Source organism: Cuculus canorus, chromosome 2, assembly GCF_017976375.1.
Source record: "Cuculus canorus isolate bCucCan1 chromosome 2, bCucCan1.pri, whole genome shotgun sequence".
Taxonomy (NCBI): domain Eukaryota; kingdom Metazoa; phylum Chordata; class Aves; order Cuculiformes; family Cuculidae; genus Cuculus; species Cuculus canorus.
Genome location: NC_071402.1, coordinates 142,337,033 through 142,362,445, shown reverse-complemented (window position 1 = coordinate 142,362,445; position 25,413 = coordinate 142,337,033). Strand labels below are relative to the sequence as shown.

Below are 25,413 nucleotides of genomic sequence, written 5' to 3'. Positions count from 1 at the left end.
CATAACTAAGTAACTGTTTTCTTTTGTGTAGTTTCAAGGCCTGTGTAAGTCAGGGGAAAAGCATTCATTGATTCCAGTGGTCTCCGAGTTACCGTTCTTCATGGGCAAGTGTTCATGAGTAGTTAACAACAAATAACTTTTTTTGATACAGAAACTTGTGCAGAGTTAAGAATACAGGAGAGTTGAGGTGCCTGTAGCTGTCAATGAATATGCAAAAAAACCCCAACCATCAGAGAAATATCTGCTAGGAGAGCACTGTTTCATTAAAGCACGAGGCAGAGCTATGCCTAAGAAGATGGTGGGGAGGAACAGCTCAACGTAAAATATGTTGTGATAGCCTAGATATTTTTGAGATATGGTTTATTGCTGTACTACATGAAATCATAAATAGAGATTAGTTTCAGTGACGGTCCTTTAAAGGCTATGTTTAGCAGAGATGCCAGTACGACGTGCACTTCATAAAGGCAAGCTTCTCAAAATTTGTCCTGCTCAAGGTTTGTGTGGTCATGCTGTAGAAAGAAGAAAGACAATATGTGACTTGAGGAATGTGATTATAAGGAAATCTGTTGTTTTAGAGTTTATTTAGTTCTTGTGCCATTTACTTTGCATCCTCGTAGCTTTCTGAAGCCTTTACGTGTTGGCCGATTTTTTGCCTACTTAATCTCTGCTGCCATTGTGTGCTGTGGAATCTCCTAACTGTTGTATTCCAATACTTACAAAAGTAACCTATATTAAATCTGTAAAATATTTTCTGTAAATGTATGGATTTATAGGCTAGCTGAAAGTGAGGTGAGATGTGAACATTTTGTAATTTATCTTTGATGACTTATCTAAATTAAGAACCTCAACCTTGGCAAGAAGTACAATCTTCTACTGATTTGTACAGATACCATCCGTGAACCACATAATTCATTTATGTGCAAATTTAAAATACCTCTAAACGCGAAATGTACAATTCTAATATATGATTTAATTTGACTTTTAATCCCACTGTCTGAATTTCCCATTGGAGAGTGGTAATTTTTACACTTTATGTGTAATTACACATATAATTATTACACTTGCATTTTGAATTTGAGACCTAGATTTACCAGTTGTTTAGTATTAAATATTTCCTCTTTCTATCTAGTTGTTTGTAATTCTAGGTGAAATTTCCCACATTCTATGGGGAAGAAAACCAGTAGCATTTGATTTCTGAAATATACTGAGAAGCAAAATAATTAATTGGAAAAGTGAAGTGGTAGATTATAACTGGAAGAGAGTATGTCATATGATTAATTCAACCAATAGAGTGTACTACAAAACTGATTTTATATTACATATAAATATGTAATGTTATGTATTGTCAAACACCATGAAGTATTCTTAACAGTACTATTTGATATTCAGATTTCAGACAATTGGCCTGGATACAGCCTGGATTTGTTTACTTACCCTCAGCACTACTATGGAGATCTGGAGTATGTGCTCATACCTCATGGCATTATTGTTGACAGGTATGTGTGGTTTGAATTTTACTAAATAAATTCTTTGGTCACTAGAAGTATTCTTTTTTATAAAGCCTATTGTCCACTGTTAGTGGGTATATAACATTTGTCCTAAAATATTACTTTAGCAATTATGAAAACACTTTTGTTTATTTAATTTGCTTGAAAGTTAGAACATGCTAGACTTGTAGTTGCCTTTGCAACTTCCTATCTTTCACCTGTTTTCTGATTTGGGCATTGAATGATATAGGGATCCCACAAAAAGGAGACTGTGATCATATAGTGAAATTGACACTGGAATGTAAATGACATGAGAGCTGAAACGGAAGGTGAAAGGATAGTACAAAGCTTTGTATGTAGTTATACTTAAATGTCCCACTTGCACTCTAACTGTCCTTTGTTTTTAATATAAAAAGGAGAAAAACTACATTCAATTATACACAGTATTGGCAACTTCCTAGTACAAATCATTAATATTGATTAACCTAATGGTTCCCAACTGTACCATTGACTTCTGCCATTCAGCACAACTGAAAAACGTGACATGGACAGTTTGAGTCCAGATGCTAGGTTTGAAGGGTGACAGTGGAAAAGCTTGATTATCCCTCATTCTCTACCTTGTAGCAATTCCCATATGCTCTCAGTGTAGGCATTTGATGCTGCTTTAATATTTGTGGCAGTCCAGCTTATTGTTCATGCTCATTTACTGTTTTGACATACTGTTAAAAATCTTATGAAAAAGCTACAAGTGGTACTTTTCAACAGTGTATTTATTGGGAACATCCGAATGGAATTTCACGGGACTTTTTCAGCCTGCAGCTTTCTACCTACCACATTTAAACAGCCAGTTGCAAGTACTGCAATTGTTGTAACTCATTGAGAGAAAATTTTAAATAACCATCATAAGGAAGAGCTATGACTCCTGTATCTGTTTTTAAACACAAGCTTTCTATTGTTGCTTTTTCGGTTACCATTGTGTTGAATTTTTCATCTCTCTTGGTTAGGGTCAACTGACCTTTAATTCCTCTTGTTTTTAAAAAATAATGTTACATCTTCAGTTCTTATAGAATTCAATACAAATTTATTTGAAGTAAGCGTTGAACTCCAGTGTTGTGCTTGTACTCCAGCAGAAAGTACTCATTCTGTTCTAATGGAAGAGGATGCAAAGTTTTCCTGTAGGAAGAAGGCTCTCAGCCCCTGAGAAAATTCTCTTGTCAGTTGGTAGCAATTAAATATAAGTTAAAAAAATGGTATGTCATGTTTAGAAATTGAAGTCAGGACATTTTTGCCTACACTGGAGTTTGTACTCTTTTAAAATGCAAAGTGATCTTTGGAATTTTTGGAAATTTGAGCTCCTCAAACAACTATTGAAGGACATTAAAAAAAATTAAAATCACCAGAGAAATATTTCTTCTTAATGATCAGTTTTCCCCATTATTCTCAGACTTGATAAAAGATGATAAAAGACTGTTTTATTAATCTTCAGTAAAGTAATGAAAGTCTTCAATCTTCATTCTTACATCAGTAAAGGGAATTATATATTTGAGGTCAGACAAGGTCATCTAATGATATCTTCTGTTTTTCAAAATCCAAAATATTCCAATTACTGCTGTATGGAATTTACTTGAGCAATACAAATACAAAGATGTAAAAATAAAGCAACAGCTCTTGCTTATAACTAGTACATTATCTTCAATGTAAAGCTTATTATTTTCTGGCACATGCGCACATGCAGATCTCACTAAAGTTCAATGTATTTATGTCATGGCAAATGGATTCCCATATTACATCAGGTAGAGAAAAAAAGACAAAAAAAGTAACCATGAAATACATAGGGTAGATTATAGGATTACTTCATGAATTGCGTCCTGTCAAGAAGTCCACTCTCATTGAAACTGCTTATCCAGAGAGCTATTAAAGAATTTACCAGTGAAAGCGTTTACAGAAAATAATGCATTGAGCGGTTTTTCCTCAAAACATCAAATGACATTGTTCAGTTTTCTGCTGATACCTGCTTTGCATCTGGAAATGACCTAGTACCCTGTTTGAGGTCTAGAAACGCTATCTACCTTGTTCTTTAGAAATCAAAGCCATTAATACTTAAGATAAGCATTTATGTCTATTATTTTTATCTTGAAAATTTATGTGTGAGATAAATATGTACCTTTGGGTTTCAGTCATCTGCCACATTCTATTTCCAATGCAGAATTCTCAAAGAAAAGAGAAATATGGGAAGCCTGTAATTCTGGGTTAACTGGAACATAACTTTAATTGTTCTTATATGTGAGACCTTGAACAAGTCATTTAAGCTCTTTGCGCTCCTCTTTTTTGCTGTGTGAGATAGTGATAGTGTACACCCACATTCTTTGTAAAATTTTGATTGATTCCATATTTCTTTGTAGCATTTGTGTACATTTTTATTAAAGTTTTAGGGGTAGTGTCTTCCAAAGCCTGTCAGTGTGAAAAAAATTCAAATAATTCTCTTCCCTATCTTTCACTTAATTTATTGTTCTTGGGTAGCAAGTTAGGCAATTGTACGGGAATATTTTGTATTGATAGTTTCTGTGAGGTAAAACCAAAGACTAAGTTGCATTCTTTACTCCAAAGTCTCTGAAATGCTTATGAATTCAATATATGCTGAGATGTGTTGCTCTCTTCTCTATAACTGGGGAATTTATGCATTTAACGTTAACCAGTTTGATTCACACACTTTGTATCTTACCTCCATCACTCTATCTCTGCCTACTATGCACTTGATCGAAAGCCAATGAAGCTAAGCCGACACTCAAACAAATTGTCGGTCAAGCTATATACTCACCATAGTGTTTGTAACCACACTGAAAGCATACCATGAACTTAGAGAATCTGCATCTAATGTTATTTTATCCTTAATTTTCTTTGCCCCAGGACAGAACGATTGGCCAAAGACATTGTGCAAGACATTGGAGACAATGATATTGTGGTTCTCTGTGTCCTCAAAGGTGGCTACAAGTTCTGTGCTGACCTTGTGGAGCACATTAAAAATCTCAGCAGAAATTCGGAAAGGTTCATCTCCATGAAAGTTGATTTTGTTAGACTGAAAAGTTACCACGTAAGTCAACAACTTATTTATGTAGATTCTGGTTGTATGTTCCTAATAAATACTTGACTTTTGTAAATGGGAAGTTTATTATTTTTAAAACAAAATTATAAGAAAAACAACATGAAAAACATTTTTCTTTGAAAAAACTGTGAGTTTTTCTTTCAAAATATTTGCTCATGTCCCTGTGTACCTTATGAATAGTATGAATGAGGATGTGAAGCATACTCAAGCTGTATTTTTCTATAAGGTCTGTCTTCACTTTTGGACAGAAAATTATTCATGTTCTCATCATGTGAAATGTTGATGTGTTGTTTGTTCTCAAAATACTCAACAATTCTGTCAAGTTTATTCCATGTTACTTCATTTTCCACCCCCACCCCCACATAGTTTGGCATAACTGCAAGGTGATAAATATATGTCTTGTTCTAAATGTTTAATGCTAAGAAATTGAAATACTTTCATCTTCATAATGTGCGTTTCACATAGTAGCAAAATATACCTCTAGATGATGATAGTGTTTTATAAGAAAATTAAATAAGCCATTGTGGCAAATCCAGTGTTGAAATAAGGATCAAGATTTGTTACTGTATGCAGTAATGATTTGTTTGTTTCAGTGGGGCAATGAGAGTGAGATGACCAGCCTTTTTTAGAACGCTTGATTACAATTTCTATTTGCATAAGCTGTACCTTTATATTCCACCTTGCAGTATACAGTCCATAGTGAGGGAGCATTTCTAGAAGGGAACTGTCCAAGAAGCATCTCGGCAAGTACACTAAAAAAATGGAGTGATGATACAGTTGCTCTTTGCGTGCAATTGCAACTTGCTAGTCCAATAGTTCCCACAATAACGCCTTACCAAAGACAGATGTTGGTTGGTTGGCAGTTTGCTCTGACCTCTGTGACCATAAACTTTTCCTAACTTTCACAAATCCAGTCTGAATTTTTTCCATCATGGAAAAGAAGTGGATGAGTGCCTTTTGTAGCCATTTGGTTAGGATTTGGTCCTGGGACTTCTCTTTCAAGAATTAGTCAGATCTGTGAAGAATTTGTGCAGTACTAATGTTGTACAATTTCTAGCTATTTATCAGTATTACAGAACAAATTAATAAGTAAAATATGTTTGTCCCACATAAAGGCACATGGAAATTATAGTCAAGCTTTTTGGTGTGGTGATTATAGTACTTCAATGATACTGCTTTGCAAATAGTGAAATTACTTAAATTGGTCTTTATTTTGCACCTGGCATATAGGTAATGCGCATGCTTTTCCTATTGGGTTATCTGTCATCCAACATGAGGATACCCTCATTCTAAAATTGCTTTCCTTGGTGACAAATCAACTCTTATTAGCTATACTAACCCATAACCAATGAGTGCCAGGAGCTGTATACCACAAAAGTGTGAAAATCTTCACATCATTGCCTAGGGGATAAAATAAAAGCACGTTTTGTCAAGCTGAAACTGCAAAACATTTTTTGTTATGCAAGGACGCAATTGTCAAGACTAAATCCTAGATGATCCTAGTATTTAGCGTCTCTGTATATTTTGGATTTTAACCTCATGCTTTAGGTGGAAGGTAGTTGCTTCCTTGGAACTAGTGCTTGCATCTAATTTTTATAAAATAAATCCTTTTTTTTTTTTTCAGAAGTGTTTCCAAACAGGTTCCGTGTATTGAGAGCCTGAAGGTGCACTTAACTGAGTGCTTGAAACAGTGCTTGGTATCTGGTCTTGAGAAGCTGAATGACACTGCAGTATGAATTTGAAATGACATTAATGTTGGTAGATGCAGTCCATGAGACATGCATACATGTAATGCTGACTAAAGTGCCATTACCTGCCATCCTTTGCAGTTTTAGTTATCGTTGTGTCTGTCTAAGTGCAGGCTTTAGAGAACGCACACTTGTCAAGATAGCTGTGGTCAGAACACTTGAGGAATTCACAGTTACTAGTTTGAGTGGCTCTTTATCCCAGCCTTATATGTGACTCCCAAATTCCCCATCTCAATTTGTTCTATGATAGAATACCTCTCACACTTTTTTACACTTTAATCAAAGGCAAATAATTACAGCTTTAGGGGTAAGACTCTACATGAAGTCTCAGAGCATTATTGATTCCAGTCCTTTGCTTCCCTTTGCCTTTTCTGTTCCACTTTCTATTAAGACTTATTACTGCTCTCAACCCCCTTTTCTTTCTTGTTATCCCTTTTTCATTTTATAAACACTGTTCTTCCCACATTATTTATCCTGCTTCCTTTGACTAACTGTTCTCTGTTTCTCTCCCAAAGGGAGTCCTGCTGCTGTCAATGTAATTCTTTCAAATACATCTCCTTTCCCTCCTCCAGCTGTTTAAATCCAACAACTAATTTCAGCTCAAACTCATGGGATTCTTGAATTGTATCATTCCAACTCCAATGCTGAAAGGTCAGTCAATTTTTAGAGGAAGTAATTAAAGTGGGATTTCTCCGTTTAATTGTGCAGCAAAAATGGACTGTAACTGTGACCCAAAGTCAGATCTCAGCATCACTGAAAGTACATCTTAACTGCAAAGTGTCAGTGGAAAACATTGTGCTTTGTGGTATCTGGCATATGGACATGATTACATTTCAAATAAAAGGTGATTGAAAGTGTGACCAGATTTACATGGCTCTTTGTTTTTCAAACCTGTCGTCATATTCCAGAATTTAGAACCTTAATTAGTATATTAAGATTGGCTTTCATATTAAGTAGCTGAAAGTTGGGCCTGTCAATTCCTTTTTAGACTTCTTCATACAAATGAGTTGATTTTTTAAAAAAGTATTGTTCGTTTAGATTCTGTAGATATTAATAGGTTGAGTGGCTGCTAACACGTCTGTAATCAGGATGGTTTTGTCCTGTTTGTGAAGTATTGACATATATGCCTAAGCTTGGACATTTTTATGAGAAACTTTCCTGTGTTTTACAGTTGCTATCTTGTTTCATTATCTCAAATTGGAATGACAAATCACTGAATTTAGGATTTATGCAGATAATGTAAGAAAATACCATTTGATTATTATTTTTGAGGAAAGTAGAATACAACTTGGGAAACTGTAGCCTAAAAATAGTGTGGCTTTGCTCTTCATGTTCTACAGACATCAGTATTGATTCGTAGACCTTTAACAGAATTCCTGCAACTTAAACTGGAGGTGCATCCTTGACTGAAGTCAGATTTTTACTTCCTCTAGAAATCAAACTACATTTTTCCATTTCATTATGGATTTTTTTTCATTGGAATGCTAAAGTGATACTGTAGAGGAAGTTAAGGAGTTTACGTGTGGGCAGAAACTTACAGTCTCAGGTGTAGATCAGTAAAGAAAAAATCAAGTGTGCTTAATTGTAAACAAAGTCTATATCTGTTAGTTGAGGAATATGATTTACAATGAAACAGTTGATAATACTGTAGCTCGGATTTTTAAGGCTTCTTACACAGTAAGAATGATATTAAAAGTAATTATGAAATGGAAAAAAAGTCATGACTGGAAGATACATGGGTAGTTCTCCATAGAAATATGATTTTTGCAGAATGCCATTTCTTGTAGACTTGCAGATGATATGATATACTTGTTCGCATTTTAATTTTGTGTATTTAAATTAGCTCAAAATAAGGCAGTTTTTTAGGTGGGGATTTGATTAGAGGTTCTGTGGTGACTTTGCAAGCTTCTAGCACAGTGAGCAAATTAAAAGAAAGCACTGAGGTGAGAGAAGATATGATTTCAGAAATGAATTTATATGGGACTGTTGTGTAGACTTAAGGATAAAAGAAGCAGCAGCTTTGAGTTTTAAAAGATAAAGAGAAGAAAACATAAACTTTTTTGAATGAACCTAAGAGTGGTAAGGCAGTGTCTTCCTGGAAGCACTAGAATAGTCCTCCCATGAAATATGATGCAGATATGGAAAGTTGCATGCCAAGTTTTAGGTGAACACAATGTATTCTAGAAGCAATGATGAAAGAACTGATAGAATTTGGTGACTTCTTAGATATTCAGTTCTAAGAGATTAGATCTTAATCTAACATAAGTTAGAAATGGTGGAATTGACTGCAGACTTTTTAATTTAAAACTGAATGAATAACATCTAATATATTCAGTTTTCACCATGCTAATTCTTTTCCTGAATGAATGCTCTTTCGCAGGGAACCAGAGCTCTAAAGTTGAAAAGATGTGAGAGTTTCAGACTGACAGAGTTCAAAATTATTTTCAGAAACATGGTAGGTTGAAGTCAAGGATGAAAAGTAATGGAGGAAGAAATTAGTTTTGGGAGTGCCATTGAAGGAGAATATGACACCAGTAGGAGTGTTAAGAAACAGAAGTTCTTTAATATGTTTGTGATATTGATAACATTAGCAGATTGAAGAACTAATTAGGAAGAATCCAGAGGGAAGTATAGCAGAAGAAGTAAGAAGGTGTTTTACCAGGATGTTTACAAATTAATGGATAGGACTAGATAAGAAAGAATGTTTAAGGATGAACAGAAAGAGAGAGCAAACACAGCAATAGAAGAAGGTGGATGTCATGAAGGGAAGGCCTGAATGGGATATATTTTAGTAAAAAAACATAGCATGAGAACCGTACTGGAAGAGTAGAGTGTTCACGAACCATGATTAGAGCTTCTCCATGTTCGTTGTGTGGAAGAGAAGATTTAGGACAGGCTGATAAAGGTAAAGGTTGAATTAGAGCTTGAGACAGAAGAGGGTGTTCTGTCGTATCAAATCTAATACACTACTAACAGATGCAACAGTATCAACTAATTCTTTTGTGATTTCTTTTGTTATTCCTGTGTGGACTACAGTGACAGAAGTCCAGTCATCTCTATTATTTTGAAATTGTGCAATGCATTTCTGAAAGAGGGTAGTAGATGAGTTGTCGATAATCAGATTATACATCATAGTTGTAAATTCCTTCTCGAGCATGGATTTTTTACAGAACGTTGTTATTGAGGATTCTAGAAGTGCGTTTTTCGTGGTCTGTTGTCAAGGAGATATTGTTGAAAATCATCCTGAAAAATGTGAATGAACTTTGAAGGAATGGTGCTTGATAGCCACTTGAAGAAAACTTCTAGATGTTTATGTGGATTTGGTCAATTTATATAATTCTTTAAAATTAATACATTATCTCTGTTTTTCAGAACATCACTAATAGAAAATGTGACCTCTGAATTATAATCCATGCACAATGGTTGCATTCAGGTCTATTCACAAACAAATCCATTGATATGATCTGTTTCCTCTTCAGCCTCCAATTGTTTGAAATATATTTACAACTGTTGGTTATTAATCTTGGCATAAATAGTACTATTAGTGCTGCAAAATTCAAAAAAACAGCAACAAAACAAGCATTGTTTAGTAGAAATCTGAATGTTTTTGCTGTATGAAACCATTGTGGTAAATAGTTTTGCTAAATCTCCCTGCTGTAGGAGTAAGGAAAAAAAGGATTTATAATAAGTTCAAAGCCAGTTAGTAAATGTGGTAAAATTATTTATTTTTTGGTAATGTATCTTTACTTCTCATGCACCATTACCAAATATATCTTAAGAAACAGCATGAGGCATGAGGCGTTAGACTAGAATCAAAGTAGAAATGGATGTAAAGTGTACATTCCAGCTTTACATAATAACCTGTTCTTATTCATTGCGATTTTAGTGTATGAAAGTTATTTTTTTAAGATCAGTATGAACTTTACATCTGAAAGTAATACACTATATTCTTGACCCTAGAAAAGAAGTAACTTCAAAATTCATTTTACAATACAGAAGAAACAACTAAGTGTATTGCTTGCATTTAATGATTCATATCTATACTCAGACTCTACACCAATGTTGCAATGATTGTTAATCTCCAAGCCTGTGTGTGATGAAACCACAATTTATGAACTACTGAGAAAAATGCATGTTCTGAGATCAAAGAGAATGTACATTAGCTTATGTATCTTGGGAAGGTTGTGAGTTCCCTTTATTTTACTTCATGCACACAGTTTAGCTGATGACCATGTAATCTTCTTGATACTGAGAAGAATTTCAAATTGGTGCCTACCTGGTAGAATGAATTCCTATCAATTTTAAGGCCAAATTCTGCAATAATTTCACAGGGTCGAACTCCAAATTATCTGTGAATTGCTAGTTTGACATGCAAATAAATACCTTCAGTGTAGGCAAAATGTGGCTTATTCATTTAATTTGGAGAGAGGCTGTGTGTACTACTAGACATTCCAAAACTAAAAATACACTTTTAAACTTTTTTTCAGATATATGGCTTGCAGTCAGCACTGTAGACAGTGAACACCTGTACAGAGACTTTTGCAGCGTGATACACTTTTAGAAGCTAGTGAACAACAAAAATATGACATTAATTTAGTCCACAGAAGCTACCAGTGTAGAGGATATACACCTTAAAAGTTGTTGGTGCTCCGAGAAATGTGTTCTAGTGATTGTAGACGGCGCTACCAAATAGATGTCTTACAGGCAAGCTTCACATGAGAGATTTGGGACTAGAAATTTACTCTTACACTTGCCAAAGGAATTTTACCTCTGTTTACTCTTCCATGTCTATGAATGGATAAAATGGTATTTGCATCGCAGTATCTTTATGAGTGGAAGCTCTGTGTAATGCTCAAACCTGCTAAAACTAGTGAGTAAAAGGTCCTTTGCAGTTCGAAGCCAAAGATACTTCCAACTCTTAAGAAGGCACTGATGCTATCTCTATCTCTATCTCTGATGCTTCAGTTATTGCCTGAAACTTAGTAAGACCTGAGATGGTTAAGAGGGTGAACAACAGTGGAAACAGATCATATTTTGTGTGGAGATGCTGCAATTCACAGTCGTCCTAACTCTGTCCAAATGTTCGTTTTTCAAATGTTAAGAATTGTTTAAAAATAGAATTTTTTTTTTTATGGCAAACCTCAGGCGTCCCCCTCTTCTTCATCAGAGAGGCGCTCCTCAGAGTTGTTGAAGGGAGCATGGATATTTCAACCCTAATTATTTTTGAGAACCAGTGTGCTTTTCATAGAGTCATAAGGCAAGCTGGAAAAGGCTATACTTTATGTAATAAAATGTGACCTTAAAATTCAGTGTCATGGAACTTCTCAGGTCTGGAGGCAGATGCTCTTCTTTCTAGGCATCTACAGCTTCCATTTAATGTGATGGCAGCGTTTTGAGATATGAGACCATAAAGCCATCACTCACTCAAGGCTGTCTTGAGCGTAAAGAGGAAGTAAGTGTTTCTGAGTTAAGTTATTTTAATTAAAGCATGTAGTATTTTCCTGTTGAACGCCGCTTACGGGCTTGGAATGTTACTAATAATATAAGTAGGCGTTAATTTGTGGGCATAGTTCAGGAAAGGTCGTAATAAGCCTATCATGCAGTCAGTTTATCAGGTTTATCTGTAATGTAGAACTTACTCATAGAGGGATGATCTCTGTAACTGTAGGCATCAGATGACACACCTACACACCACTTAAATATGTTAGCACCATCTGAAGTCTTCGTGATTTTTTTTTAAATATGAGTAAGTGTTCCAGTGACTCACGTATAAAAAATTTGGGGGAGACCAAACAGCTCAGCCAGGGAAGAACTGAGTAGGAAGTGGCCTGATTGCCATGGGGACAGAACGAGAACAGATGTGGCAGCAAAGGCAGAGTGGTACTGAGCTGAGCTGTGCTGCTGCAATATCAAAATATTGTCCTAAGGCATTTATGGGGCCTATTAAAGCAAGTAATTACTTGCCTTCTCAAAATACTTACCAGTTTTATCTGTTCTTCCCTGGTTAGGTATTACCTTCCTTTATACTGATTTGTGATTTTCAGCTTTGGAATTCTTTTTTCTAAAAAGAAAAAAAACGCCGTTTTCCTCTCTTGTGGATTGGTACTCTGTTCTCCTGGACTTCAGATCTAATGCAGACTCCACAAGAGGTATTTCCTAATCTTTCTGGAGAAATTTGTCTCCCCAAGGGTCACATTTTTCTATCAAACTGTAATGTTTACTTTTGAAAAAATGTTTTCCAATTTGTAATAAATGTTTTAGATTACAGTATGTTAATCTAAGGGTACAGCTACTATCTATCAATGGAGTTTTAGACTGAGGTTCATTTTTCTAAAATTTTTAAATGTGTTCTTTTTTTGCTGAGATTAAATCTTTAGTATATTTAAGCAATCCAGGTTTCTGGAATATCATAACATTGGAGACCATGGATGCTTTTTAAATTGGTCAGTTTTAGAACAGATTCAAAGCACCAAGGGATTTCATTAAAAGCATTCATGAGGTCATCTTTTCAAAGAGGTACATTCTAAGGTTCCCCTGGATGCCATATACAGTGGTTTATTACAAAGCCTAAAAAAATTGAAGTCTAGTCTTAGTAAAATATTTTGGTTCCTATTCTGCCAAAAATACAGCAAGATACTATTAAACTTTTGCAGTAATACTGTGTGTTGTCATTAGGAGAGATTTGTAGTCTGTATTTTCAGTCTAGAAATCTAGACTGAAATAGAATAGAATAGAAAATCTATTTCACAGATTTTTGCAGTGACAGGGACACAAACTCATATGAAATGTCCAGAACATAATGGTTGCGAATCCTGCTGTACAAATAAGATCTGATGAATTTGAAAGTACTGTGATATGTTCATGCATTGGAAAAAGATCACCTTCAGTACTTATTTGCATTCTAAATATATAGTTTAGTGTGTGGGTTTTCTATATTAAGATCTGAAATGGGGCAAAATTAATTAAAAGAAGCCATAGAGTTCTAATTTTCACAGGGAATTCTATGACTCTCTTTTACTGTCTTCTCTTAAATTTCTTAAAACAGATGATAGCATGTGGAATGTTCATGCAATGACACACCTCAGGGTGCTGTAAGGCATACAACAAAATGGTTACTTTATAGAAATATAGCAATAACAGCAGTACTGTGTTATTGCAGTGCTTATCTGCATGACAGATATAAAATTATTTCCCTCCCTCATTTGATAGACAGGAGTTAAGAGTATTTAAATAGAGAAGGGATACTAGAAAATGACCTTGCAACAAAACAAGGGGGGTATGTGTGTTGTCAAAAGTTTCCAAGTTCTCACTAGCCAACGGACTAAACGTAGTGGTACGAAAGACAGCGCTACTGAGTTGTGAGAGTCTGATACAACAGACTCCAGATTGCTGGAAGGGACTAAGCATTTGAGGTTTTTATCAGTCTCATCTTTGGTGAATTTGCTTACACCTATCTGTCTGTTTCGTCAGCCTATGGCTGTTTGACAAATTGGAAGATTCTTCTCCTACTTTCCTTTTATCACCAAATTCTAGGAACTGCTGATAGTCAGGGTCAGATGATTAGTCCTTTGTGCTTTATCTAGAGAAAGCTGTGTTCTCATTTGCTTTCAGAACCCCCCAAGGGACAGGGTTCTTACAAATTTACTATCTGATTTTTCACAATGTTCATTTACTTTTGTTGATTACTTTACAACACAATTTAAAATACAGAGTAAGATGGTACGTATGCACCTAGTAGTGTCCCAGCTGGCAGACCCTCTGTTGATGCTGGGAAACATGACTTTGAGTTCTGCTGCTGTAGTGTTCATGCATTTAATGCTGAACGATAACTGGGTAAAAGATGGATACTGCAGTTAACGTAGACTTGGACCCAAATTGACGTTTTCCTAGCTGAGTCTAGTATAGTTGGCTCTCGCATGCCTGATGTCCTTTATGGTTTTTGTATTACCGTAGCATAGTAGCAGGAGGAAGAGTTTTGCTATGTTCTTTAGCTTGTGGTGGTCTTCTGAGAGTTGAAGAAGAAAAGAAATCCAAGTCTCCTGTTCCAAGAGTGTGGGCTTTTATTGCTTTATTGTCACCCTTAGTAATACCTCCTGGCAGTGCAAAGCGAGTCCCTGAGTAGGACTGGCAGTTTTGGAGAGTCTGCTTCCTAAGTTGTTTTTTGCCTATAAGTTTTAAATTGTATTTGCCTCCCATCTCTGCAGATAAAGTATGAACCTCACCTCACAGGACTGAACAGCTCTCTGAAACTTTAGTACCTTTCCTTATCCTGGTAGATATGCAGATCTTATTTGTATGTTTTCAGTGTTATTTTACAGAATAAAAACAAGTTATAGTACAAAAAAACCTCAGGCTACACTCTGTGAAAACGAACATGAATTTTGAGAATATATTGTGTTTCTGATTTATATACAATTGCGAACATTTGGTATTGCATGTTCTTGATTTAAGTTCTTGCTGTTCTTTTTAAGTGTACAGGTGCTGTTTGTGACACATGGTTAGATGCAGTGCCGCAATCTTACTGCCTCATTCTTAAACAAAATAACCTATTTAATCAATGCCAAGCAAATATATAAAACTTAATTGCTACACCAGAAAGGAAAATATGATATAATTTATTGTCCTTATTAGCCAACTTAACTGATCTGAATTCTACTGCAGGTTACAACAGTTTGGCCTTTTTCCTGTAGAGTTACTTCATATTTATGCCCATAAAACTGAAATCATATCTCTGTTTGGAGATACTAAGGAAAGTTTTATCTGCAATAATAATGCGGGGTGGATAATGTATGCAGTCATGTTTTTAGAAAATTTTCATTATTTGAAAATATTTGAAGTACCTTTATTCTGTATATCTACAGAACTTACTAGTAGGTGGGAATGTAGTGTTGATCACTTGCTTACAGCAAAATGAGAGTGTACAGAATTTAGAGCTTTTAACACTTGCCCCGAGGAAATATGTTTGTATTTGCCAGTATAACCTGTATTAACTGCATTAGCATTGCACGTCAGCCTACCTTTGTCGATGTCTGAGAGTACACGCATGAGAAGTCCATTCCAAAGGCCTTGGTCAGAAAGGAAAAAGCTTCAGTGGCAATTTATGCTTAATTAGATACTAGAGAATCTCCATGGAAGCATCTCCTATGGGGGATGAATTTTCTAGTATCTGTTCCAAGATACCATGCCTTCTTTTGATTCAATACAGAGAAGACGTGCTGTAGTCCTGGTACACAAGGAATTACGGAATATGTGATTGTAAACAATCAAATTTATTAAGTTTTAATAGCTTATTATTGCACTGAGTGTTAAGCTGAATGATCTGCCTTGCTTTTACAGCGTGTGTTACCACAGGTCAGCTGATAAGGAGTACTTTGCTGTCAGTAAATTCACTGTCTTTCTCTGTCCAAAGCCAACTTTCTTATTGCAGAACTCTGGCCCTCCCTGGAACTGCGTAGGCTAGCCTGAATTTGAAGCACATCCAGACCTGTGTAATGGAGCTTTTAGTTCAGGAATAACAAGAAGGAAAAAAAAAAGAAAAGAAAAAAAAAATAAAAAATAAGTGGAATTATCTAGTTAGTTATATTGTAGATCTAAGTGTATAGATGTAAAGTAAGTATTACACTGTAGTAAGCAGAGCACTGATAGGTATGCCTACAGCAGTTTAAAGTTTAGTATTGTAGGTTATCCTTGCAATAGCAATAAGACAGATGTCCGTGCAGTGCAGTCAGTGGGGTGGTTACCAACCAGCTCCAGAAGACAATTTTAAAGCTACCAGATATATACAAAGCCAGCAGTGCTTCAGTGCAAATATACCTTTACTGTCCTGGTGGAATTGGTGGTGTATGCCAATAACAATAATGTATGACAGTGGGTGTATGCCAGGTTACTGTATTTGATTTCCAGTTCGTTGAGCATCGTCAGCTTGTTTGCAAGGTATTCAAAACACACCAACAAATCTATCAGTGACCTGGCACTTGATTATTTTGAATGTGGGTGTGCCCAGAAGTTGCAGTCTGCCTTTTGGTGTACATTTGGTTCTGGAGAAGGGATAGCATGCTTTCCAGTCTAGGAAGTGATCCTTATTATTCCCACTCATTTGCACAAGTCTCCAGCTTCATAGTACTTACTAGTTGTCCTCTGAAAGTTGTTTAAGCCTGGGATGTCCTTCTAGTTGCCTGCTATGGGTGTTCTGATCTACACTCTTGAGGTCCTTTGTTCTTAGAGGTTGTTCTTTAGAGAAGAGATTATACCAGTTCAAGTATATGTTGCTTCTAAGTACATCTTATGTATTACCGCTCCACCGATGTTCTTCTTAATTCTGCTGATACACGGAGGATAATTTCATAGCTTATACTTTATATATCAGTTTCACTTTTACCTAGTAGTCAAAATAGGTGAACAGATGATGTAGATGCCATACTAACACTCCAACGACTGATATATTCATATATTGAAGTAATTCTCAGGAGGCAGGCTGCAAAGCAAGACAGTTTATACTAGGGTGTCAGCATCCAAACTGGCACATCAAAATTTTCATTTTAATTACTATCTTCATGACTGAGATGATAGAGAATAGTCATATAGCAAAAGGTATCAGAATTACTGAACAGTATATAATTTCAAAGCAGAAGTCTTTTTAATTGCAGGTACATCTATCTAAACTCTGCCAATACCTGCAATTTCTGCAATGCTATTTTTTAAGTACAAAATGCTTGGTTATGTGTGAATCAGTTTGCTGCAGCTAAGTCACATAGGAGTAACAACTGTCTACTTCAAAATTGTGTGAGAGACGTTGCTTTTGTGGTTTCATTTTTGAAAAATATTAACTGGAAAGTAATTTCTTGTCACAGCTACTCTGTTTTCATCTGAACATTGTTTTTTTTCTTAGCTAATAAACATATCTGTAATACGTTTATTTGTGTGCTGGAGTATAACAGTTTTACTTGGATTTTCTGTCATTTTCAGTTTCTGTTGCTGCAGTGTATTGTAGCCATGTCTCTGAAAACATATATCCATTTCCTAAGTCATTTGTGTCCATGTGATATTTCAAAATCTAAGCTTTTCCTTACTGTAGGAGCTAACAAAATTAGAATTTTGTTCTAATCCTCATTGTTCATTAACCTGGAAAATGTCTTCTCCCCTTTGGCTTCTGTGCCATCCACCTTTTTCTGTCATTAAAAATGTAAATCTGCAGACCACCTTCAATGTTACCGTTAGTGTAGCCTGCCCAGTTGCTATCCTTCCCCCACCATCAAATGCAAGTTATTGTTTTACTGAGTTTCATTTAGTCTCCATTCTTGAGGATCATGAACCCCATACACATGAAATCCTATTGATTTCATTCAGTGGGTAAACACTATAGGTAAATTTATGTTTCTGTTCCAAGAACTTTAAAGTCCTGTTAATCATCTGGTGTAATGTTTTTGTAAAAAATCTGCAAAGACTGGTTGCTAATATTTTTTTTTAATTACATAACTTGGAAGAAATATTAGATTGGTTGTATCTTTTGAATTCTCTCCTCAAATGTTTTTTACTTAGATTAAAATGAAACCTTTAGTAAACATACAAGCAAATTATCCTGGAATGGTACCAAGGAGAATTGTGTTAATTGTTTGTGTGAGACAGAGCCTGAACAGATAGTTCATGATATTACTGATGGAAAATAGTCAAGATCATTGCTTCTTATGTGCTTGTGGTAAATGTGATTGAAAGTAATTTCTTTCTGAGTGCGCAGTGGGGCTTTTAGAAAGAAAATATTGATCTCATCTCTTAGACTGGGAGCCCTCTCACCTAATGCCAGATTTCTCACAGTTAGATGTCCAGGTCTAAGTTACTTGCTGTAGATTTCCTATACAGTGAAATAGACTATTTCCATAATCTTTTTTGTTTTCTCTATTGATTGTGAAGGGAGCCCAGGATGCATAAATTCAGATGTCTTAACTTTCAGATACCTAAATTAGGAAGAGTAATCCCGTCTTTAATTAAGACATTTCAAGGTCATGGATCACCCTTTGAGAACAGAAACAGCATAGATCATGTGCAGTTAGTGCCAGTCTAACAGAAAATTAAAAGACGAGCCAAAGTGAATGTGGAGACTGAACTCTGCTTTAATGGACAAGTCGCACCAAACCTATTGGTGAAGTGGTGCTTGGCTTTTGCTTTTCAAACTCTGCTGATTGTGGGTATAAGTCAGAAACCTCGCAGGCAGTAATTCTGTTCTAACCATTTCACTTGGCCATTAGGGAAGGGAAGCCTTAGTAATGCTCTGTATTCAATGGCTTGCAGTTCCTAGGAACAATGTAAAGTGATGGTCTGACTTCTTTTTGGTCAAAACCTTCCTGGAAAACCTTGTTGCAGAAGATGGTAATTTCTTACTTTAGTTGTGCATTTATAATGTTATATTAGAACTACATTTTTTTTTTTTTTTGCCATGATTAAAGAATCTCTGGTATAGTGAGCCCAGTATTAATGTTCTCCAGATTCTGTTTCTTTAAAAGAGTAACAGATGTTCACAGTTTGGTGCAATTTTCAGATGAGAAGTGCTGTTTATAATATATTTTCTCAAGACCACCCAACTCATTTCACTTGTGACTTGAACTATGTCCCAATGTTGATCTCAGGAGGTGTAAAAGAGATGTAATAATTCTGTGCCCCACCCAGATCAAAAGACATGACTTAGTATAGATGGAATTTAAATATCTATATTTCCAATCAACATAGAAAGTCAAAGTTTTATCTTGCATGACATGAAAAACAGAGGTGGAAATAGCAACATTCTTGTTTCCATTCATGAAATATTCATAGGGTCTGAAGACAAGATCTTCTTGTCTATTGACAAGATCTGAAAGAAATAAAATTACAAACTGAAGATGAGCAGGTGAAAAAGCACAACATAGCAAGTGAAACAAAAAAAATAAAGTTTATTCTGGAAAATGCAGATTTTTTAAGCAAAAAAAATTAGAAATGCAGTATTAAGTATAGCTTGGGATGTGACAAAATGCATCGTGTCTTTTTAGAAACAGCTGCAATAAATTTTGTGCTGCACTGAAACAAAATATAGTGTATCACTATCTGGGCCGTGATATTTAGCGTCAAGCATTTAACAGCAAAAACGGTGTTGATAGGGTTTAGAGATCTCAGAAAGCAAGTTCTGAAGAACTTTGGGAGAACGAGAGTGAACCTTTAATTCATGTCTCTGCATTTAAAAGAAGTTCTAGGGACTTAATTGTATCAGTTTTGTCAAGGTATGCAACAACTCCCCAAGGAAAAATCTCTGAATGACTTGAGACTGAAAATTAAACAACCAGTTCTGAATTGACAGTAATTGGTACTGAATTAAACAGTAGTGGGTTTTTTCCTTTCCTGGCATTTATTGTACTTTATACTTAACATTTAGTCAGATGTTATTTTGAGATTATAAACTGAGAACTCCAAAAAGATCACTGAGATGTTTCTATGGCAACCATAGTGTGCACATCACCTGTATGAACATTGTGATTATAATAACGTAGCATCATGATATTGAGCCTTGCTGTTTGACAGGTATGTATTTTACAACACCAGTTAATTGATGAACATAGGGATAGTGATAAATGACATTAAAATATATGATCTGATTTTTTTTTTCCCCACAGTAGAATTACTCTACTGCTTAATGCAATTAATATCTTTAAATTTCTTGAAAGCAGCTTGGCTGAAGGGTTCTGTGCTGCATTTTTATATATGGTTTTCTGGCATAGTGAATACTTAGTCCTATTATCTTAAAGCAATTGCTCTCCAGTCAGAACATGAGGATTTTCATAGTTATGAGCAGTTGTGTCACAACAGCCAGTGTGTGAATATGCAGATTGACAGGATGCTCTGATCCCCTGGCTCTCAATGGCTTTTGTGTTTGTTTAACTGTTTGCCGGTGATGAAGGTGCTATTTCAGCATCTTCCTTTCAGCTGGTGCTAGAGATATCAAATGCAAAGGAAACAGTGCTGTTGTGAAGACTGCTGAAAGAGATTTTTTTTAGTTAAAAATAAATTAATTCATTAATCGTTGCACCTCACTTTTCTCTTTTTTAATTGACAACCAAGGGCAAATTGCCCCTTCAGTAATACTTGTGTGTTGGTTGTTACTGCAATTCCAGTAATTCTCAATTGGAAATAAAAAAAAAAAATTTGTCACTGCCTTAGTTACACATTCCACGATAAGTATTATAAAGTATCTGCCTTTTAAAGTCTTGACCTGAATATATCCCTGACTTTTGCACAGTGACCTGTCTTGCTTTACAACAAAAGGGTTATGCTTTTAAGCGTCAACATAGAATCTTCTGTATCTCCAGTTTTCATTTAGTTTTAACATAAGCTTCTGCCAAATCAGTTGCTTTGGTTTTTTTTAGTTTGTTTTTCTTAAAAAAAAATTAAGAGAAATATTGACACTTATATTAGAAAACATATGTGATGTAACCTTTATTCCTGCTCTAGCTCTGTTTCCCAGGAAACAAATCAGAGCAGCATGAAAGGAAACTAAAGCTTCTAGATCCAGTGCAGAAGAAATGAAGTCATGTCTAAAACTTGTCTTTTAAAGCAATGACTGCTAAGGACCTCTTACAAAGCTGTGGTGTGAGAATTTTTGGGGAGTGGGGTCTGAGTAAAAGGGGAGCCTTTTGGTGCATCTGCAGTATGCAAACCTGCAGAAATTGTCATCTGGGCAATTCTGCAACCTTTACTTACAGTTACTCAGGAAGGCTGTATTAATTTAGACAATCCATTCCCATGAGAACCACAAATAGTTCCTGGGGTTGTCAGATTGCTTGTGATCAAGTGGCTGCAAAGGTGCCTTGGAAGTCCCTGGACGTCTGCCGCCAGGGCTGTGAGCGTGAGCAGTTGTAACCCTGCTGCATGACAGGTGTGTATGTTATACCACTGCTGGTGCTGCTTTTTGAGGGGAAAGAAGAGCTATAAACCCTACAGCCCAGTAAATTTTCACCTACCTTGTAAGTCCTGCTGCCCTATTATTTATTAATGGAAAAACATTTGACTTCAGAGCACTGGATTTATGAAATAAAAGCAAAATATTCAAGTATTGCATTTTTATCAGTTGTTTGCAGTGATAAAGCTTCCTGATGTTACTAGTAAACCACAGTGTCATATTGTGGTACTGCAGCTATTATTAAAATTGAACTACCCCTGTCTTCCTACAAGTAAGGAGATTAGTTTAGGACGTGTACCTATTTGGCAAAAAAACCCCACATCATCCACACTTAATTTTGCTCTTGCTTTCTCTTGAAGGTCCATATAGCCTGGCCATTGCTGTATATTTTTGATATCTTTTGTCTTCCCTTAAAAGTAGGGCTTGTGTATGTCTCCCTTATGTGATCCTAACTTTGTGTGCTGCTGATAATGAATTTGAACTAAAACTAGTGGAGAAGTTTTCATTAGAAGGAAACTCAAATACAAATATCTGTAAAACAAATTCATCAAAAAAGAACTTCTACTGATTTTTATTTTTTAAAAAAATACCTTTTCTAACAGGAAAATCAAAGCATTCTATTCTGTTGTGTTTAGTTCAACCCGATGGGTGGTATTTTATTTCACAGAACTGACCTCAAGGATTTTATCTTTGATTTAGTTGAAAAAGCAAAGCTAAAGCTCTTGAAACTGCATCGCATGCTGAAACTATTCTTGATAACAAGCTATAATTTTTGTAAAATTTTTTTCTTCGGAAAAAAATTTTGAGTGAATTTCTTCAAAAACAGGTGACTTTTCTGTGTAAGCGAGAAATGTAAGTACATTTTGCCTGTGTTTCTAAAGACTGTTCAAAAAAAAAACCCTGTGTGCTTACAGGTGTTTGTTCAAGTGTTGAAGATGCTCCTGTCTTCCTGTTGTGAAAGGGGCAAATACATTAATCAACCCTTTTCATAGTAGTAAATAGCAAGTTAATTATTTGTTTGAAAAAGAAAGAGGCAACTTTTTCAAGTTCGGTAAAGCCTAGAGCTTGATGTCAGATTAAATACATGGAGATGATAGATACCCAAACACAGAAACAAATGAAAGCATGGTTTTGTCATACTCCAATACTAGCGAGCATTAGGAGATATTAGTAACTAAGACTGTGAAAGATCAAAAAAAAGTTAGCTTGTTTATACATCTGTTTTATACAGTTATATCCAACTTCAAAGTTTTGTCTTTCTTCTTTCAGAATGATCAGTCTATGCAAGACATGCAGATAATGGGAGGAGATGATCTTTCAAAGCTGACTGGGAAGGTTTGTTAATTTTATGTTTAAGAAAGAAAATAAATCCACTAAAAACACTTGAGAAAGGCTGTATAATTTTGCACATGGACTGTCAGTCACTAATATTGGAATCAAATAAATGTATTAATCTCTATTAAATTGCTGTAATACCATTGCTTCCAGATTGCAGATGCCCTAGAAGGTCGTAATGTAGCCCCTTCTGACCTAGCGTAGGGATTTCCCAGTAGTTATACACATACTATCAGTGGGATTGTGGGCAGAGTTTGTGCTGGAATGCTTCCCCTGAGCTTGTTTTTGGAGCCTTGATTTTTCTGCCCTCAGTGAGTGCATGCAATCAAACTGCACATTGAGTATCCCTTTTGAATTCAGCATATAAGGAGTTTAATACACTTTTGCCTACTGTACAAGTTCAGTCATGGAACTTTCCACTCAGATAATCAAATGGATGTTTTATTTCAGCTTCAGGCTGGCTGTATGACTAAATTTGCTGTGCACTATCTTTGAACATTGTGGCAATGAAAGGGAGTGTTTTGAGTCAGTCAAAAGGCTATTTTAATCCAACTATGGTAATACAAAGCAATACTTTGAAGAGGAAAGAAGACTGATTTCATTAGGTAAATGGTCTGTGTGGAAAGTGGTCGGAAATGGATTCTTTACTTATGCATTAAGGCAACATAATACTTATCTTGTTATTATTATTGTTATGTACTGTACCTGCAGTTACTCTTTTATTAGATGGCACTAAGTAACATGTTTCTTCAAAGCACTCAAATGTAGCACTAGCAAACTCATTTGTTTTGTTGCACTGTAGCACGCAAGAAAAAGAAGAGAAAAACTTAACTTTAGATATTTCATTAATATTAAATAGGTTTTGATGCAACTAGAATGTATGAAATGAAAAAAATGCTGTGGCTAAATGAATGCTATATGAAAAAAAATGGTACCTGTGTTCTCAATTTGCACTTCTAAATACTCCTGCTGGGTGTTTGTTCCAAATTATCATTAGAGCATTAATCATGTTCTTCAAAAATATTAATTCATTTGCTACTTTCTTATATTCAAACACTGGAGCTACCTGTTTGTCTATGATGATTTTGCATATGTTTCTCTACCTCACAGGCAAAACAGGGAGTGCACATATTCATATTACCTAACATGTCTCTTTCCCAGATAGTCCAAACAGTTTCTAAGCTTCCAAGCCCAACTCTTCTTCCCCATCTTCCACTCTCAAATTTTCCCCATGAATGGTTTCAGTTATTAATATCTTTTTCAGATATAATCTTTCTAGTATCACTTGAATTTGCTGGGGCAAAACATTTTCTTTCACAGGGTTTTTGTGTATTTGTGTATATCTGCATGTGTACGTGAGAGAAGGAAAATGTAACTCCAGGTAGTACTGTTCTTTCAAAAAATATAGTTTTCTTATGGAAATGCCAGTGATGTTTCTTTCATTGGCACAGCTCTGTGGAACAGAGTGGAACAGTGTGGAGCAGGACATAAGATTTGGCTGTTGGGAGACTAGGAGTTACTTGAGGAGAAGACTGAACAGCAGTATAGTTTAAGATTGCTAGGAAAGGAGGCTGAGATCTTGGGTAGGCGTGAAGTGACTGGTTTGGGAATGAAGGTGTGTGCTGATCATGAAAGGAGCCCAGGGTTGGAAGCTGGATGTGGAAAGGCTGAAGCAAGAGCAGGAAGGGAGGCCTGGGTCTGCCAGGGGAACAGATTTGCTGAAAGGGCATGTCCAGTGGTTGGTTGTACATGTGGTTGTCTGTGACACAGCTGACATATAATAGCATTTTCACCATAACATGTAAGAATGGGGTTTCCTTAAGACTTATTTTACTGATTGAAAAACTGGGATGCAAAGCTTGAGCTCACATGTTCATACTTACATGTCTAAAGTTGGATATATGAAGGAGTGGCCTTATGTCCACAGATGCCAACTCCTCCATCTGTTGTTCACTTAAGCAATTAGTGGAAGTACTCAGCACATTTTACTAATCAGCCATTTGAAGACTGATTCAGAACCTCCTACAGTCAGTGTAAATCTTTCCTGGAAGTGTTTTTAGTACCTTAGTTTAGCTGCTGGCTTTTAAAACTGATGGTTTTAGTAACCATTCTAAGTCACTGAGTGAATTAGTGGTAGAATTCAACTTGCCTGCTTTTAGGTGAAGTGGGTGCTGCTTCTGCCTGCTTGGAGTACTTATTGAGAAAAGATTGTAATTATATTGAAAAATTAATATGTCAGCTTAAGTTCCATAAACATAGTGATCATGGAGGGTGTTTTCAACAGTGCCAGCATGGGTTCAGAAGGTCAGTTCAATTACGTTTCTGTGAAGTCCACAAGCATTGGTAACACAAACAGTTTTGAAAGCTGTGGACAAAAGATTCTGATCTTGAAGTAATCTTCATTAAGTAATTATACCAGGAACCTTAGCTAGCCTGTAATCTTAGTGAACAACTAAATAATTTCTCTGCATTACTTATTATTGGAAAAAAAGATTACTGAGTATGTTCATGAACATGCTGTTCCGTAACAATGTCTTTTTTTTTTTCTGGGAAAGCTTAAAGAAAGCAAAAAAATTCAAAAGCTAATTAAAAAGAGGCTGTTATGGATAATAGCTCTTCAGAAGGAAGAATATCTCCTCTGTACTTCTCTACAATATGCTTTTGTTTGTAAAAATATTATTAACCAGGGAAAAATGTGTGACCCAAACCATGAAAAAGAAATATTCTGAGAGAGAGGAGAGTTAGCATACAGACCCAAACTGTTACCTGAAGAAAATCATCCACAATTTGAAATTCTTCTTTTGTGAAGAAGGTCACAAAGGC

General features: G+C 35.6%; 1 protein-coding gene across 2 annotated transcripts in view; it reads left to right on the top strand.

Moving 5' to 3' along the window:
• Positions 1 to 25,413, top strand: part of PRTFDC1 (phosphoribosyl transferase domain containing 1) — a 45,404-nt gene that overhangs the window by 2,770 nt on the left and 17,221 nt on the right. For both annotated transcript variants that reach the window (XM_054058373.1, XM_054058372.1), the window contains exons 2-4: positions 1,390 to 1,496; positions 4,395 to 4,578; positions 22,525 to 22,590. In XM_054058373.1, the coding sequence (XP_053914348.1) occupies positions 1,390 to 1,496; positions 4,395 to 4,578; positions 22,525 to 22,590 (357 nt within the window). The remainder of the gene's footprint in view (positions 1 to 1,389; positions 1,497 to 4,394; positions 4,579 to 22,524; positions 22,591 to 25,413) is intronic.